This window comes from Lepidochelys kempii, chromosome 6 (assembly GCF_965140265.1).
Source record: "Lepidochelys kempii isolate rLepKem1 chromosome 6, rLepKem1.hap2, whole genome shotgun sequence".
Lineage (NCBI taxonomy): Eukaryota > Metazoa > Chordata > Testudines > Cheloniidae > Lepidochelys > Lepidochelys kempii.
The window spans coordinates 17,436,407-17,453,391 of record NC_133261.1 but is presented as its reverse complement, the minus strand read 5'-3'; the positions used below and the strand labels follow the sequence as shown (position 1 = coordinate 17,453,391).

Sequence of the window (16,985 nt, the reverse complement as noted above, 5' to 3'; positions counted from 1 at the left end):
CCGACAATCTAGCCAACTTTCTAACCACCTTATAGTGCATTCATCCAGCCCATACTTCTTTAACTTGCTGACAAGAATACTGTGGGAGATCGTGTCAAAAGCTTTGCTAAAGTCAAGAAACAATACATCCACTGCTTTCCCTTCATCCACAGAACCAGTAATCTCATCATAGAAGGCGATTAGATTAGTCAGGCATGACCTTCCCTTGGTGAATCCATGCTGACTGTTCCTGATCACTTTCCTCTCGTGTAAGTGCTTCAGGATTGATTCCTTGAGGACCTGCTCCATGATTTTTCCAGGGACTGAGGTGAGGCTGACTGGCCTGTAGTTCCCAGGATCCTCCTTCTTCCCTTTTTTAAAGATTGGCACTACATTAGCCTTTTTCCAGTCATCCGGGACTTCCCCCGTTCGCCACGAGTTTTCAGAGATAATGGCCAATGGCTGTGCAATCACATCCGCCAACTCCTTTAGCACTCTCGGATGCAACGCATCCGGCCCCATGGACTTGTGCACGTCCAGCTTTTCTAAATAGTCCCTAACCACCTCTATCTCCACAGAGGGCTGGCCTGCAAAAGAAAATCAAACATGGATTCTCCCCTCACTGAGTCCCTGTGCTGGGATGACAGAAAGGTACAATTCAGTACGTGAATGGGAATAGCCTGTGGCTGAATTTGCTTTGGATAAAACCCCAGAAGAAGTGAAAAATAAATGACACAAAACGTACAGGTTTCAGAGTAACAGCCGTGTTAGTCTGTATTCGCAAAAAGAAAAGGAGGACTTGTGGCACCTTAGAGACTAACCAATTTATTAGAGCATAAGCTTTCGTGAGCTACAGCTCACTTCATCGGATGCATATCGTGGAAACTGCAGCAGACTTTATATATACACAGAGAATATGGAACAATACCTCCTCCCACCCCACTGTCCTGCTGGTAATAGCTTATCTAAAGTGATCATCAGGTGGGCCATTTCCAGCACAAAACGTACAGCAAGGGAAATGTTTTAGAGACTGGAGGAAAACTGCTACCATAGAATGTGATAAAAATGTCTAACCCAAATCATTCAGGTTGTTTTAGGGCAAAGGGTGGAAAAGCCATTCAGAAAATACAAGAAAAGTCTGATTGAGGGCCTGATCCAAAGCCTGCTGAAGTCATTGGGAGTTTTTCCATTGACTTCAGTGGGGTTTGGATCCGGCTCTTAGCAAGTGCCTAACTCTGTCTTGCAAGAAACAGCTCAGGCACCTAGGCTGCTTCACTCCAGGAGAGGGATTCCTGGCTGTGGATTGCAACTAGAGAGCGTCGCCTCCCTGCAGCCCAACGCAGACACCTAACTCTGTAAGAAGAGCATGGCTCAGCACACCCCCCTGTCATCAGCATCTCCCATTGGCTAGCTTAGGCAGGGATCCATCTAGCCTTCTGCCGCTTATGGATCCTATTCTTAGGCACCTGTCTCTCCCCATTCATTGAACAGGGAGCCAGGTCACCTAACTCAGGCTTTGTGGAACCGTTCATTCTTCCAGTGAATTTCTAGGTGCCTAAAAGTTAGCCATTGCGATGCTCAGCATCGCAACACCTACGTTTCTTTGTGGACCCCGGCCAGAGAGACCTGCTCCTCTGTGAGGTTCTGTCGCAAGCTGTCTGGCCCTTTCAGGGCAGTCGGGCTCAGCCTTGCCTGTGATTTAGCAGTTCACCACCACCAGATCCAGGGACTGAATTATAACTGGTGATCCCTGCTGTAAAAGTGTCAGAGAGTCTGAATGGGGGAGAAAAGAAGTTGGAGGAGATGACCCAGGAAGCGAAAAGGGCCTGGTGAAGGCAGCCTAAAGAAGGCCTACAGGGAGCAGGATAGGCTGCTGTGGGGGCTCTGAAGTAGGGCCTGTTGGAAGCAGGGAGGTGCCTTGGAGAAGCTGCTGGAGTTCTCAGGGCATGGGAAGCAGTTGGGGAAACCTGCAGGGAAGAAGGGCCTCAAGTGAAAAAGCCCTGGGAGGCAGGACTCTGCTTAAAGAAGCAAAGAAGAACTCTGCAGGGCCCAGAAGGAGGGGTGAAGAGCAGATCTGAGATGACAGAATCAGGACCCAAGGATCTTTTATACAATTTCATGTCTTTTGACAAGTTGGAATTCCTCAGGGAACAAAAGGTCAATAGGATGACTTTGAAGGAGGTCCATCACCGGTACTTAGCTATACGAATTAACATAAGGCAATTTGCTTGTTCCTCCACCAGTCACAGTATATTTCAAGGAGAGATGAATACTGAGATATCCCGTGTTTACAATTAATTTAAATGCTAGGATGTTCTTTTGATCTCTGAACTATCAGAATACAGCATAGACAGGGACTGTTGATTACATTGTCGACTCTACGCATACCTATGTAAATACACACAAAACCACAAACATTATCTCCCCACACGTCTTTTGAGGGTTATTTATTTTGCAGGATTTTTTAACCCTTTCTGGCCATGCGTCACCTCTGGGAAAACCAGGGCAGGTGGCAACCCTAAGTGTTGCCTGGATCCTGCAGTTAGGCTGACCAGATAGCAAGTGTCAAACATCGGGACAGGAGGTGGGGGGTAATAGTTACCTATGTGAGAAAAAGACCCAAAAATCGGGACTGTCCCTATAAAATCGGGACATCTGGTCACCCTACCTGCAGTACTCACTCCCCAGCAACAAGAAAGAAGTCCTATGGCCACAGAGCGCTATTTCAGAAGTAGCCTCCAGGGAGCAGCTCTGCAACCACACCACAGTCTGGGTGGGAGGATTCCTTCACTTGACCTCAAGTATCTGCCCAGTGTCCGGCCCAGATCCTAGGTGGGCACAAATCTGAGAATTTGGCCCTGTGGAGCCAATTCTGTTCTTACTGAAATCAATGAGATTTGCCATTGACTTAACTGAGAAAAGGATCACTCCCTTTGAGCCTACTGGGCAGTTTATCTGTGCTGGTGATGAAGCCTGGATGAAGAATCCTGTTCTATAACTCAGATTTTGCTTATTTTTTCTGCTTTTATCTGATAAATATGTAACAATCACGTCCCTTCCATGTCCTGACGGTTTCAGTTCATCAAGGAACAGCTCAAACTGTAGGGTCTGGTCATGGAGTACAAAAAATAGTTCTCCTTCATAAAATAATTTCAGAAACATTTCCATTAAAAAACCGTCAGACTTATATTTGCGTTCCCCAGGACTGCATGCTACAAAAGTGCAATGGAATAATTAAATGCAATAGCCCCTCACTGAAGATGTCATGGCTAAAAAAAATCCCTGTCATATCCGTGAGTTACAAAGAAGAATAAGAGTTGAAAAAATTTAACCTGGAGGCAAATAGATATCTAGGGGTGGGGAAAAAAGCTCCAGAAATGCAGTGTGCTCTCTTGGCAAGAGGTACCAGGATTTGGTTTGGCAGGCTGCTTGTGGAGTTCTTCCTTTATGTGTTGTTCTAAGAGCTGGTGTTTTGTGTGACCCAAACAATCGTTTGGGTCACACAAAACAAACGTTTCCCAAACAAACAAACAAACAAACAAACGTTTCCCACACGTTTGGGAAACCCTAACTACTTCCATTGTCTGAGAAGATTTTCTGATTTCCAACAGATAATAAAGGAACACAAATCCATTAATAAAATTCAGACTAGAATTGTGTTAGTCAATCCACAACACAGAATTCAAATTGTCTTGATCTCAGTTCTCTATTCCTATACAAGCTCACAGTAGTCAGTGGGGCCAAATGCCTGAAACTGAGAAAAGAATTTGGCCTGCAGTCTAGAATTCCCTTGGATTCACTTGGTATAGAATTCAGAAATCTGGCTTGTATTCCTTGTTTAATCCAAACTCCTGTGGAAGTATGTGGTCATTACCACTGGGCAAATAAAGTAGGAATTGGCCCTCAGTCTAAAAAATTTCAGCCCCTTTGTTAAGATCCTGGGATTTGTGCCATATCTAAAGATAGCAATGATATGAAAAATCAGTGTACCCCACAGCAGATGCTTTTACATGCCTATATTCCCTGATTCATTTCTAGACCTGGCCTGACTTTCATTTAGCAGACATAACAACATTGTCCCAGCTGAGTTAAATTACTTCTGTCTTTTACCGTATTTGATGATTCACCAATTGGAATTTTGTGGATTTTGAAGCTTCCACAGCATCTTGTTCTGTGGCAATCAATCAGAACTATGCAGTACAAACATTCAAATTAACATCAAGTTGACTGAGCCCCTGTTAAAAAGAAATACTGTGTAGTTGGATTTTTTTTATTTACCTTCTTATCTTTAAGGCTTTAGGGTTCACATGGGGAGGGGGTGACACACACACCCCTATCCCCCCCATGGGGAGAGGTTACACACACACTCCAAGTGTGTTATCCAGCTGTACAGCACAGTTTTGCACTTCTCTTACCCTGCGGTCTGTGCTGTCGGTGGCCAGCAGCAGCTTGCGGGTGTTAGCTGCCTTTTGACACTGTGCGGGCAGGAAGGGACAAGCTGCTTCCATCCATGGGGGAGACGAGGAGAGATGAGCTCTGCAAAGACATGGGCCGTGTCATCCTCGCCCCCACACACTCCTCCCTGGTAGCTGGAAGCAGCTCCCGTCCCTTCCCTCCCACACAGCGCCAAAAGGCTGCTGCTGGCCACATTCTGGTGTGAACCCTGGCAGAAATTTGGGGAAGTGGGGCGTGTGACCCTGTCTCCCCCGCCCCCAACACACACGTGTTACCTGGCGCCATGTCTTCCCGAGGCACCAGGAAAGGCAGGTCCATCCCCAGGGGCCCAGCCAGGCATGGAGGGTGGAGAGCACTGGGTGGGGAGGTTCAGGTCGGTCAGACACCTCCCGCCCCCATGTGAGAGAGGGGTATGGGAGTGTGTGTGTGTAACCTCTCCCTGTGGGGGGGGATGGGGTGTGTGTGTCACCCCTCCCCATGTGAATCCTAAAGCCTTAACGGTAAGAAGATAAATAAAAAAAAATCCAACTACACAGTATTTCTTTTTAACAGGGGCTCAGTCAACTTGATGTTAATTTGAATGTTTGTACTGCATAATTCTGATTGATTGCCATTGAACTTGCTTGAATACAAGTAATTTTACCAGGTGTCCCATATTCAGCGTAGGGAAATGCTGAGAGGGGGTGAATTCACCATCCCCAGCGCCAGATAGGAAGACTGAGGGTTTGAAAGCTGCCGATCTCACTCCACATGGGAGCCGCCCAACTGGTCGTATCCCAGGGACATTGAGTGGATCACTGTAGCAGGTGAGGGACCCGACTCAGTGTCTCTGCTCAGTGTCTCAGCCCCACACCCAGCCAGACCGTCATGGTGGTCTCTGGGCAGATGAGACACTCCTTGGGGTGTCACTTAACCTGCCTGTGCCTCCATTTCCCCTTGTATAAATGGGGGATAATCATCCCTCCTGCACCTTATGTCTGGTTAGATAGTCAGGGCTTGGCTTTCGGGTGGGGGCTTTTTCTCACCATGTCTGTGCAGCACCCAGCACCTCTTATGCCCAGCCCTCTCCCAATCTAACCACTAGACCCCACCTCCTTCCCAGAGCCAGGGATAGAACCCAGAAGTCCTGGCTCCCAGGCTGTAGGGCCCCATTAAGTGGATAGACGGGTACAGGGGGGGGTGCTCTGGATTTTAGGCAGTTTTGGGCATAGCTCCCGGTAATCTCTGGGATCTCGCAGGGGCCCCATCTCTGGGACCATGTGGTGAGGACAGGGCGCAGTGACTGTGCCAGGGTCTGTCTCACAGCCTGTCTCCTTTTCACTGCGGACACCACTACCCCAAACCCTCCTCTCCCTGAGTCCCAGTTGGGGTGTTGCCCTGGGGGGAGCCATGACCATCCAGTGTTCGGGACCATACCGGAATGTGAGGTTCCTTCTGTACAAAGATGGAAACCCCAGCGTGTTGGGGACCTGGCTGAGTTTCCCATCCACAATGTGAGCCGGAGAGACACAGGGAGCAACACCTCCCCATCCCCACCATGACTCATCCCCACTTTCTATCCCTAGTCCTTCTGTGCAGTTCTGGAAAGTCAGACTTACTAATGTTTGGGAAGTGGGGTGCCTGGAAGGCTGGCATCCTCACTAGGGCTGAGCTAAAGCTGTGTGTGTGTTTTCTGTCTAGAAGGTATGTCCTGTCAAATACCTTAGCTTTTAATTTCCTTGCTTTTCTGCTAGGAATGTTGTGTATAGTGCAACCTGAACTGACCCACACAGCGCAGTGGTTGTGGATTCATGTCTCAGCGTTTCTAGGTTCAAAAAGGATCTTCGCCCAGCTGTTGTTACTTTCACAAAAAACAAGATCTTTGTGAAGCCCCCCAGATGGCAGAGGAGCTCGTCTTTCAGGGCTGGGCACTTTCACAAAGATACTGTTCTTCATGAGAGCAGACACTGTTTTGTCAAAGGCCTTCCTCTATGATGTAACACAAACGCTGCCCTTATGGAAGAACCTGTTCCCCTTCCCCAGGTGCTCCAGCAGGCACCTGTGACATTGTTCTGCTCTCATAAAGACTAGAAGACATTTGTGCACAAGGTAACTATTCTTAAGGTGTATGAACGTCCATGAAGGGGAAGAGACGCTAGGCAATCATATTCTGTCTTCTCTAGGTTGGACAGCTGCACTCTCACAGGGGCTTCTATCAGAAACTTATCACTTGCTTTTAGTATAAACCACTCCCTGGAAGAGCGGCACCTACAGTTTAACAACCTGCCCTTTCCTTTAGTTACTCATTATAAAGAGCTGAAAGGTCACAGGGGTAATCTAAAGATAAGGATGTAAAAGTCATGGTCTGATCCATTTGAGGACTGTGGGATGGCTATTCATTTAAGCAAATGCCGTTCTTAACATTTAGTGTCATGACTAACGGGCAGAGTGAATAAAATTGTTGACTTTATTTAAATCCATGTTTAGGAAAAATATATTTATAGTGAAATTTTAAACCATGCCAGCCTATGTTAAGGCCTAAACTGATTACTTAATTAAAACTGTTTGATGTACTGCTTGAATACTTCTTTGTTAGTGTTCTTCAATTAGCAGCCTGAGGGCCAGATCTATCTGGTCCATGAGAGCCTTCTGTTTGGCCCTCAGCTGTTGCATCCTGCTCCCTGGAGGGGCCTTGCTACCTGGCTCCAGGTCTGCTGGGGACCTCTGCTGCTTCCAGCTGCAGTGTCCCCATGTTGACTCTCCTCTGAACAACCCCCTTCCCTCTCTGCAGCTAGGGAGCAAAAGGGACCAGCTGGAGCCAGATACCTGGGCTGCCCTTATAATAGAGCCCCTAGCAGGGAGGGAACCAGCTGATGTCCAGCAGGCCCTCAGAGGCACCTCCAGCCTGTGTGCTCCCCTGCCAGGCAGCCCCATTCCCTCTTCGGCTGCAGAGCCTCCTGAGCCCGCTGCAGCTGGCCCTGGCAGCAGGGTGCAGCATGCAGAGATGCTGCAGCTGGGTCTGGTGGGGGGCACAGGAGTCAGAGCTGAGTAGCAGGACCATCCACATGCAAAGTCCCCAGCTGGGTGCAGGTGGGGATGGGCTCTGGAGAGAGTTGCCCCTTCTCCCCTCCCAGCTCCCCTCACTCAAGCAGTGCAAAGGCGGCTCCTGGCTCCTGTAGCGGCTCCCTCTCTCCACCCTTGGGACCAAAAATCTCAATTACCCATCTGAGCAGGGGGAGTACACTGCTCATTGGGATAATCAGGATTTTCCATTAATTGAAATTTGGATAAATAGGCTATTACCATCATGCCCTGTACAAAATGTGCCCAATTGAACTAGGAGTCTGTGTGCCATTCAGAAATCAACCAACATTGCATCTTTGATACACATTGTGACATGCCCTTGGCGTTATCTGGACCGGTGATCTGCTAGATCACTCCAATCTTACTTAACTTGACTCTAGGAGCCAGCCTTACCTTGCTTTGCTGTGAGAACCCCCACCCCTGGGCTGTTCATGCACAGCCTCTGGCATGTCAGCTACTCCTTGGATTGTGCAATCGAATGACTAGCCCATATCTCCGGTCCCAGACACAAGCCTAGGAACCTCCATCTTGCAGCATCCAGTTCTGCTCACTGGACGCCAGTCTCCTTTGTTCCTGTGAGGCTGGGCTGGGTTTGTCTCATACATGCCCTGATGAGGTGTGAACTGCCCCTCTGCTTCTGGAGAGTTTTTGCCTGGGCTTGCTTTAAGCCACAAGGACACATTTTCAGCCTCATAACTATATACATGAAATTACAACCTATAACATTACTGTAACAACGATTATTCTAACACTACCATAACAACAATGCTCAGTGCATCATGAGCCTTCCAAAGACACCCAACATGACAAACTTTGCATTAGGTACCACACAATCCTATTATAAGGATGAACATGGGGGTGCTCGGTGTTCCCCTGGGGTACAGAACGTCACAGAGTGAAAGCAGTGAAGTGATTGCAAAGTTGGAGTTTTCAGGCTGCAGGTTGCAGAAAAGGAGAGGGAGCACCAGAGATTATTGCAATTGAAAGAACTGGAGCTAAGGGAAAGAGAGAGAGAGAAGAGAGAGGCACAGCCAGGGAGGAGGCTGCCCACAGAAGGGCTATGGAGGCAGAAGCAGCACATAGAAGGGCAATAGAAGAGAAAGAGCAGGAAGAAAGAGGACACTGGACTACACAACAACAAAGGATCTGTTGGACTCTCAAGGGAGTCACCCCCATTCCTTTGGTCAGTTTGGGACTGCGATGAGGTAATGCTCACCTGACTCGGAACTGGGGGGGAGAAGGGGTAAAGTCAAGATAGAAGAAAGAAAGGGAGAGATGATTGCCATGCTCTTGCTCTCTCTTCCACCTCCATCTACAGACACCACCACCAAGCAACTGAAGCACTGATCAAAGGGGAGAGCCTGGCTGAAGAGCAACCAGGGGAACATTACATACTCATTTTCCTGGTTTCCTGTTCTTACTTCCCTTTCCTGAAATAACAAACAGAAAATAACAAAACTGTGACCTCCTCCTGACTGTTCTTAGTCATTGCACGACTCACTTAAAGTCACAAATATTAGTGCTTAAAGTGTAAACTCCACTTGGAGTAACAAGCTACACATACACCCTGCTTGCTGTGCCACTGTGACGTTCCCCTGGTGTTGTTATCTGGACCGGTGATCTGCTAGGCCACTCCAATCCTTGACTCTGGGAGCCAGCCTTACCCAGCTCTGTTGTGAGAACCCCCACTCCTGGGCTGTTCACACACAGCCTCTGGCATGTAAGCTGCTGCCAGCTACTCGCAACCGAATTACACTAGCCAATATCTCCAGTCCAGACACAATCCTAGGAACCTCAGTCTTGTAGTGTCCAGTTATGCCCGCTGGACACTGCAAGCTTATATGAGTTCATCACTTTAACAAAGTGATATGTACCAGGCTTGTTATCCTAAGGGGAGTCTCTGACACGCTTCAAACCAAACGCACTGCTTCAGGTAGAATAAACAGATTTATTAACTACGAAGATAGATTTTAAGTGATAAGTCAAAGCATAAGTCAGATTTAGTCAAATGAAATAAAAGCAAAACGCATTCTAAGCTGATCTTAACACTTTTGGTGCCCGTACAAACTTAGATGCTTCTAACAGGCTGGCTGGCTGCTCTTCAGCCAGGCTCTCCCCTTTGATCAGCGCTTCAGTTGCTTGGTGGAGATGTCTGTAGATGGAGGTAGAAGAGAGAGGAAGAGCATGGCAAACGTCTCTCCCTTTTATCATGTTCTTTCTTTCCTCTTGGCTTTGCCCCAGCCATTCATAGTCAGGTGAGCATTACCTCATTGCAGTCCCAAACTGACCAAAGGAAGGGGGGTGACTCACTTGAGAGTCCAACAGATCCTTTGTTGTTGCCTAGGTCAGTGTCCTTTGTTCCTGTGAGGCTGGGTTGGGTTTGTTCCATACATGCCCTGATGAGGTGTGAATTGCCCCTCTGCTCTTGGAGAGTTTTTGCCTGGGCTTGCTTTAAGCCATCAGGACACATTTTCAGCCTCATAACTATATACATGAAATTATAACCTATAACATTACTATAACAACGATTACTATAACATTACCATAACAACAATGCTCAGTACATCATGAGCCTTCCAAAGACACCCAACATGACAAACTTTGCATTACATACCAGACAATCATATTATGAGGATGAACATGGGGTGTTCACACGAAGTACAGAAAGTCACACATATGCCATAGGATGCCAATCCCTGCCAGTTAAGTGAAGAATTAACATACTTGCTCAAGAGAGCAAACACCTGAAGAGCCCTGCGGTGCACCAAGATTTGGACATTGCCTTATCCAGCCCCACCCCCCATATAACTGAATACCACTGCAGTACATGTTTGCAGCCAAAGTTTTAAAGTCAAACCGCTCAACTACTGGAATTCACTAGCTAATCATGTGGAACCAGTTTTAGGTGTTAAACCAGCTTTTGTCAGCAATAGCGTCTTCTGTGAGTGTAGAGAACTAAAAGTATTAATAAATCAATTTTAAAATGCAAAATGTTTTGATAAACTTTTGTGTGTTCATCCAGCATATCTAATGTAGTTTTGTTAAATGAATAAACGGTTTTAAAATTCCAGGTGCCATCTAAATGCAGTGCAAAATAAGTCATGATTAAAAAAGTAGTAAATAAATGCATAATTCATCACTTCAACATAAAATTAAGAATCTGAATATGTGTAGATATATAGTGTATCTTCCTGGTCTGTGAACATGTACTACCTAATTATACTACTCAATGTGCATCAGCCTCTCTTTACTAAAGATTAAGGCATATCAGTGCAAAACTCAAACCACCATGCCTGCAGGGTAGTCTGTCAAACTTGCTTTTCATGGGGGAAAAGTTTTTGGTAAGGAGCTATGCTTCCACTAAGAAAAGTGTCTAGCTCTTTAGGTTATTAAACTGGTGAATGTAAATTAGGTTTGTACACTACAGTATTTTTTTTTCCTGAAACACTGAAGAGGATCCTGGGATGTGGGAGTCACAGGTTAATAACTTCTGTTCTAGCCTATGACGAGGTGTGGAATTAGTTTTAGACACATTTATCGACTGCACAAAGCTGTGTTCATTTTCAGTTCCTGTCTTGTGGACCTTGTCTGTTGTCATCAGTTCATTCTGCTTAGAACTCTTTCAGGCTCTACTGTGAAATCTTGCATTTGGTTTAAAAAAAAGTGAATGTTTTATTAAAATTACAGTAGTCCTATGTTGAAGTATTTCTATAGAAGAGGGCCTGCTGGAAAGTGTGGAAGAGAATTAGCCTAACGCATATACCCGCATCTTTGCGAAATTCTATAAGGACAGAGCTAAATCAGTGGTGTTTCCTGCAGCTTAGTTAAGGATACACCTTGATCTCTCCAGTGACTGAACATCCAGTGAGTCAAAGGTGTGCAAAAGAGGCTAGTGTGCACCAGAGGGAATATCCCCTGTAGGTTTGGGTCTCTCCCCCATGTCCCCACTAGAGAAAATTCAACAAAAATCCCATGTGTGACAAACATGAAAAGCCCCAGTAACATCTGACCTTTATTAATCTACAAACATTAAGAGATTTACAGAGATTGGATATTATAAAATCCTTTTTCTTCCGTAGACAAAGACTAAAACCCCACTACTCCATAGGAGACACATTCCTCCATCCTCAGTATTTTTTCAGGCTGTAGGGCAGGCCTAGCACAGCTTTGGCACCTGGAAAAGGTGGGGAATTCCAGACAGCAGAGCTGGTGCGCTTAAAGTATCGCGGCTTGTTCTTGTAGAAAATGTTCTCCAGTTTAGGGCTTATGATGGCCCCAAAGAGTGTGGTGACATCAGGAGGGTTATAGTACTGGTGGATGACAGCTTGACTAAGCTGAGTCCCTGGAGAAGTAAGAGTGAACAGTTTATTAGACTGATTGAACTGGCCTTTAATTCCTTCAATGAAACTTAGGTGTGTTCAGACTGCTCTAGAAGCTGTACATCCCCATCCCCCTATTGCCTCCAAGGCTGTAGATCCCTGGAGAGGAGCACCTTCGCCATGGCCCACTAGGAAATCAGAACCCTGGCATGGACTTAGGGAGCACAGAGGGTGAATGTGCTAAGCATTGAACTGTGCTTATCAAAAGGATCTGCAGTAAATTGGGGAAGGTGGAGAGGAGACTTTGCCTCTCCCTCAGCAGAACCCTACCCCTTCTCCTCAGAGAAAATTAAGGTTTCTATCTATTTAGTCCTGCTCCCAAAGGGGGGTTAATAAGGTAACAGTGAGATAACAGAAGTGCAAGAACAGCACCCAGCATGGAGCTCAGCTGTAGCACTCAGCCTTAGAAAGCAGCACGCAGAGGGAACGGTGGCCTGGACACTGGTATTACCCCTACAAAGGAGCACAGGGTCTTTAACAACAGTCACCGGCAAGCAGGTTTTGGCCCAAAATGTAGGTTTCAAAAACTTACATTAAAATTCATCCTTTCGCTATGTGTTACTACCACCATAGCCAAGGCTGCTAGTTCAAAGGAAGTGATTTGTTATCTTGATGCTGTCCCAGAGAGGCTCAGTACATCTTGGTATAACATTCCATCGGCACAGCTCCAGGCTGGCATCTTTAACCGCACAATACCTCATCTCCCTATGCCATGGGCAGAGAAAGCTACCACCAAGTCTCATCAACAGTCCAAGGGACCCAGCAGGGGTTTCTGAATGGTCAGGGATAGATTTCACAGGGAGCTGGCACATACCATTGGCCCAGGCAGGGATGGGCTTGCGGGGCTGGCTCTCGTCGTCCGTAGAGTCGTCGCTGTTCAGATCCATCCCGTAATTATTGGGATTGATGGTGGGGGGTTTAGGCCCTTTTGGGCCTTGCGGGGTCATTTGATAGGAGTTACAGACAGGGGAATTCTAGAAACAGAAAGTCGATAAGCAACCTTACACTGTAAGAGCAGCACCACACTGAGCCCCAGGCACCCCTAACAGTGCATTTTGGGTGGTAGCTCAGTGATGTGTATTGAACTCATAACACCCTAAAGTGGGAGTGTTGGTACAAACAAGGTTTCATACTCCCCTCTCTAACTTAACTAAGCATCAGATTGGTCAGACAGACACACTAGCTTTCACAGATGGCTGCAGCAATTCTACACAGTAAATGGGGTTTAAATCACAGATGACTCCTCTGCTCTCAAAGTTGGGGGGGATTTTAGGGTGCAGACTATCTAAACTCAATATTCATTCTTCTCCCCCCAAAGCCTAAAGTTGAAGTCTTGTTTGATTATCTTTAACACTACACATACTTCATCACAAGCACATATGCCACATTTGTAGAACAGGATTTATATAATCCTGTAAAGACAGTTACTGGAATGTTGACCGGGACAACTTAAACTGGGGAAGGTGTCGCTAAAATGAAGGAGCCTTCATTTAACCTTGAAAAAAAAAAGGTACTAACCCAGAGACAAACATTCTTGTCAATCCTTTCCTAGGATGAGGATTAAAAGCTCCTGTTTTAGTCAAAATTCTTACCCCAAGCAACTGTGAAAAGAGCATTTATTCCTGATTTAAAGCCTCAAACTTGATTAACTTTTGTGCATTTAAAGTTTGTTTAAAAAGAGCCCCACTCCAGACAAAAATATCAAGTGTGTACATCATGTGCTCATTCTAATGTTTCAGCCACAATCATTCCCCTCCAGGATCAGCCCAGGAGGGAAGCACTTTAGGAAAGTTCAGCAACTGAAGAGAGTTTTCAGTAGCAGTTTCTGGGCCACATAGTTGCAGATGCTACACTATAGGACAGACCCCCAGCACCATCCTGTGGCTATTTCTCTTATTTAAAGCTTCACCCTCATTTGATGACATTCCTGCTCTCTGTGAGGCTCAGTCTCCTTCAAATGGAAGGATTCAGGGAAGAGTGAGAACATCAAGAGACTCCTCCCTCTCCACGTGCACTATGGGGCTGCCTGCTGAAGGTCAATGACAAACACTGATTTTTTCCTTGTAAGGCCTTTTCATTGAGAACCCCAAAGCCTTTTACAGAGGTGAGAAGGTGCTCGGGTACCATAGTCATGAGCATAGTCCACAGATCTAGCTCATCCCCATGTTAATGATGGGGAAAGAGAGATTAAATGACTTGCTCAAGGTCACATAGCAAGTCAGCGCTGGCATCAGGAACAGAAGCCAGATCCCCTGCTGTAACCACGACCAGCACCACCCCCCTAATGAAAACAAATGGAGACAGCAGGACAGCCTCATTTCTCCCTGAGTGCTGTGCTCAGGCTTGCATCTCACTGATGTTCCCCCTCACCTCCACGTCCACAGTTACATTCAGATGGTTACTGGCAGCAGCTGTGGCTTTCTTCTCTTGCTCCTGGCGTTCCAGCTCTGCTAGACGCTGCTCCTCCTGCTAAAGCAGAAATCACCAATGTGAAAGTAGTAAGATTTTAGGAGTAACCAACCCCCCACCCCCCATGGCATGGGTGGGCTGCCACCTGCTACAGGGAACAAGCACCACTGCCTGCAATGGACAGGATAGCTAGGACTCTCCCAGCGGTTAAACTCTATGACAATTTATTCCAGGAGCACCACAGCTCACCTGAGGCTGGTGGTCAAGTTGCTGCTCTTGGAGACAGCCATTGTTATAATGGCTGATGCAGCCAGATACATGTTGAGTCTCCTTACCCGTTTCTTCTCTTTTTCTTCCATCTCCTTTTGGAGCCGCTCCTTTTCTCTAGCTGCCATTAGCTCCCTCTGCAGGCGAGCCGCCTTCTCCTTCTCTTGCCGCTCACGTTCTCTGGGAACCAATGTAAGACACCAGGTCACGCTCAGAAAGAAGAAGAGTGCAGACTGCATCTCCCCCATGATGCCTATTGCACTTCCTCCTTCACCCCAGTGTCCAGGGCCTTCACCAGCTGCCCAGTGCATACCTCCCACTATGGGGCCCAGAACTTCTTCCTGGCTGCTCATCGCTCATCCCCCACTCCAGGGTTGTGCTGACAGAATATAGGGCTTTGCCAGGCCCTTTCACTGGGCCATTCAGCCCCCTGCTCTTCTCTGCAAGGTCACGGCGGAAGCTTCAGTACATGGAGGGTCATTTTTCACCTCTCTGCCTGAATCCTCTCCTGTTCCTTCTTCTTCTCAAGCTCTCTCTCTGCTGCCAGCTGCTTCTCCCTCTCTTGTTCCGCCTGTCTCTGCTCTGCAATTTTCTTCGCTCGCTCTTGCTCTTCTTCCTCCCTCTTCTTCTGCATTCGCTCCTTGTGTCGGCGCTCCTCCTCCTCCTGACAAGCAAAAGGAAGTAGTTACCTCCACCTCGCAAGGGAAGAGGGGGATATGCAGAAATGCACAAGGGTCAGCCTGCCTGATGCCTTTCCGCAGCTCATCACTACAGCATTGTCATGAAGGACTCTGAAATGCGATGGACTGAAGTTTTCAGTGTAGTTTCTGCTTCCCTTTCGGGATGCACAATCACTTGCTCAGCTCTTCCCATCCCACAGGCACCAGAGAGTGGTATCCCTACTAGGTCTCAGCTCTGTCACCCTGAATGTAGATGGCCCTCAGCCCCAGGATCACAGTGGTTCCTGAGTTCTGGTCCTCTGTTAATTGCAGTTGAGATTCTTTATAGATTACCGGATGTCTGAGATCTCCCCATCTACATCCTGCCTAGCCCCAGGAACTGGGGAAGATGGATTAACAAGCACTGACCTCCCCAAAACACTGACTTTTGAGGATGCGGAGAGGAATGAAGCAGCTCATGGATCATGTGGAAGAAATGGTTAGACACTCATGAAAAGCACAGAAACTGGTCTGTAGTGAAGGGAAGGATGGGGTGGCAACAAGGAGTCCCAAAGGGACCCAAGGGACTTTGGGGGATAGAAGACTGTACTTCTCCCTCCCGTAAGCTAATTCTCCCTCAGCTGCTCACTGTATAGTCCTGCCCTCCTCCCCATGTACAGGGACTGTGGCAGATCAGTGTTACTCTGGCTTCTCCCCTGCCGTGTGTCGGGCAGAGTGCAGCACTGTCATCACACCCATTCCCCCAGCCCAAACCCTTCCTTCCTGCAATACAGGACCCCAGCACAGCTCACCAGCTGCAGCGCTTTCTGTTTTCGAGCCTCCTCTTCTTGTCTGCGCCGGGCCTCAACATCTCCCATCTTCTTGGCAGCTACCTTCTTCTTTACCTTTTCCTCTGCCAGCCTCTCCTCCCGCACCTGAGACAGTCACACATACATCAGGTCTGGACCTTGCTGTTGCACATGGGACAACTCCCCTATATGTATTATGTCCTCTCTGATACATCAAGGTCATCAGGGAAATCTCTCCCCAAAGGGTAAAAGATGCCCTTCCCTGTACCAGAGAGTCTAGAGGCCCAGTGGGGTCTGTGCATATTTCTTGGAGCATAAGCTCTTTGGGGCAATGACCTTGTCTTCCCCTGGGTTTGCTCAATGGGATTCCGATCCCAATTGGAGCTTCTGGGTGCTACCTTATCTTAAAGGCTGGCAGCACCCAGTGCAGCGAGTCCAGCAGCACCTGGGATAGTTCACGTGAGAAGCTCTTCAGAACACACAGAGCATATCTGAAATAGAATGAGTGTCACTTAGCAGAGACTCTGGCAGCTGCAGGGCAAACCAAAGGCCAAGAGTAAGCCAATTTCCATCTGGTTCAAATTAAGCGTTTCCTAAGAGGAAACATGGCCCACGGTGGAAAAGGGGACAGAGGAGAGCGGGCTCCACAGACAAGGCTGCTCTGGCTCTTCACACCTATCTGAAAGGCCCTGCCCTATTTGTAAAAGCCCAAGACCCTCAGACACAGGAGGCTTACGGGGGAGATGGTTTATTTGGCACATTCTTTGGCTATTAACCAGACCGGGTACTAACTGACAATGGAGTCTCTGCTGACCTAAATGCACCTCCCCCCACGTTCTCCCTCATCATTCCAGCCAACAGAGACACCTATCAGAATTAGCTTTAATCCCAAAACGCAGCAGCAACTCGAACCCCCTTAGCCCCAAGGTTCAAGTCAGACCTTTAATGAAAGATTTCCCCATTGG

At 47.4% G+C, this 16,985-nt stretch overlaps 2 protein-coding genes across 3 annotated transcripts in view; one reads left to right on the top strand and one right to left on the bottom strand.

Moving 5' to 3' along the window:
• The window catches only part of LOC140912497 (inner centromere protein-like), a 61,478-nt gene that overhangs the window by 4,922 nt on the left and 39,571 nt on the right, over positions 1 to 16,985 (top strand). The window lies entirely within an intron of this gene.
• The window catches only part of INCENP (inner centromere protein), a 29,779-nt gene continuing 22,236 nt past the window's right edge, over positions 9,443 to 16,985 (bottom strand). For both annotated transcript variants that reach the window (XM_073346969.1, XM_073346970.1), the window contains 6 exons: positions 16,024 to 16,146; positions 15,041 to 15,216; positions 14,621 to 14,732; positions 14,247 to 14,345; positions 12,691 to 12,850; positions 9,443 to 11,839 (listed from right to left, as the gene is read on the bottom strand). In XM_073346969.1, the coding sequence (XP_073203070.1) occupies positions 11,625 to 11,839; positions 12,691 to 12,850; positions 14,247 to 14,345; positions 14,621 to 14,732; positions 15,041 to 15,216; positions 16,024 to 16,146 (885 nt within the window). In that variant the 3' untranslated portion in view covers positions 9,443 to 11,624. The remainder of the gene's footprint in view (positions 11,840 to 12,690; positions 12,851 to 14,246; positions 14,346 to 14,620; positions 14,733 to 15,040; positions 15,217 to 16,023; positions 16,147 to 16,985) is intronic.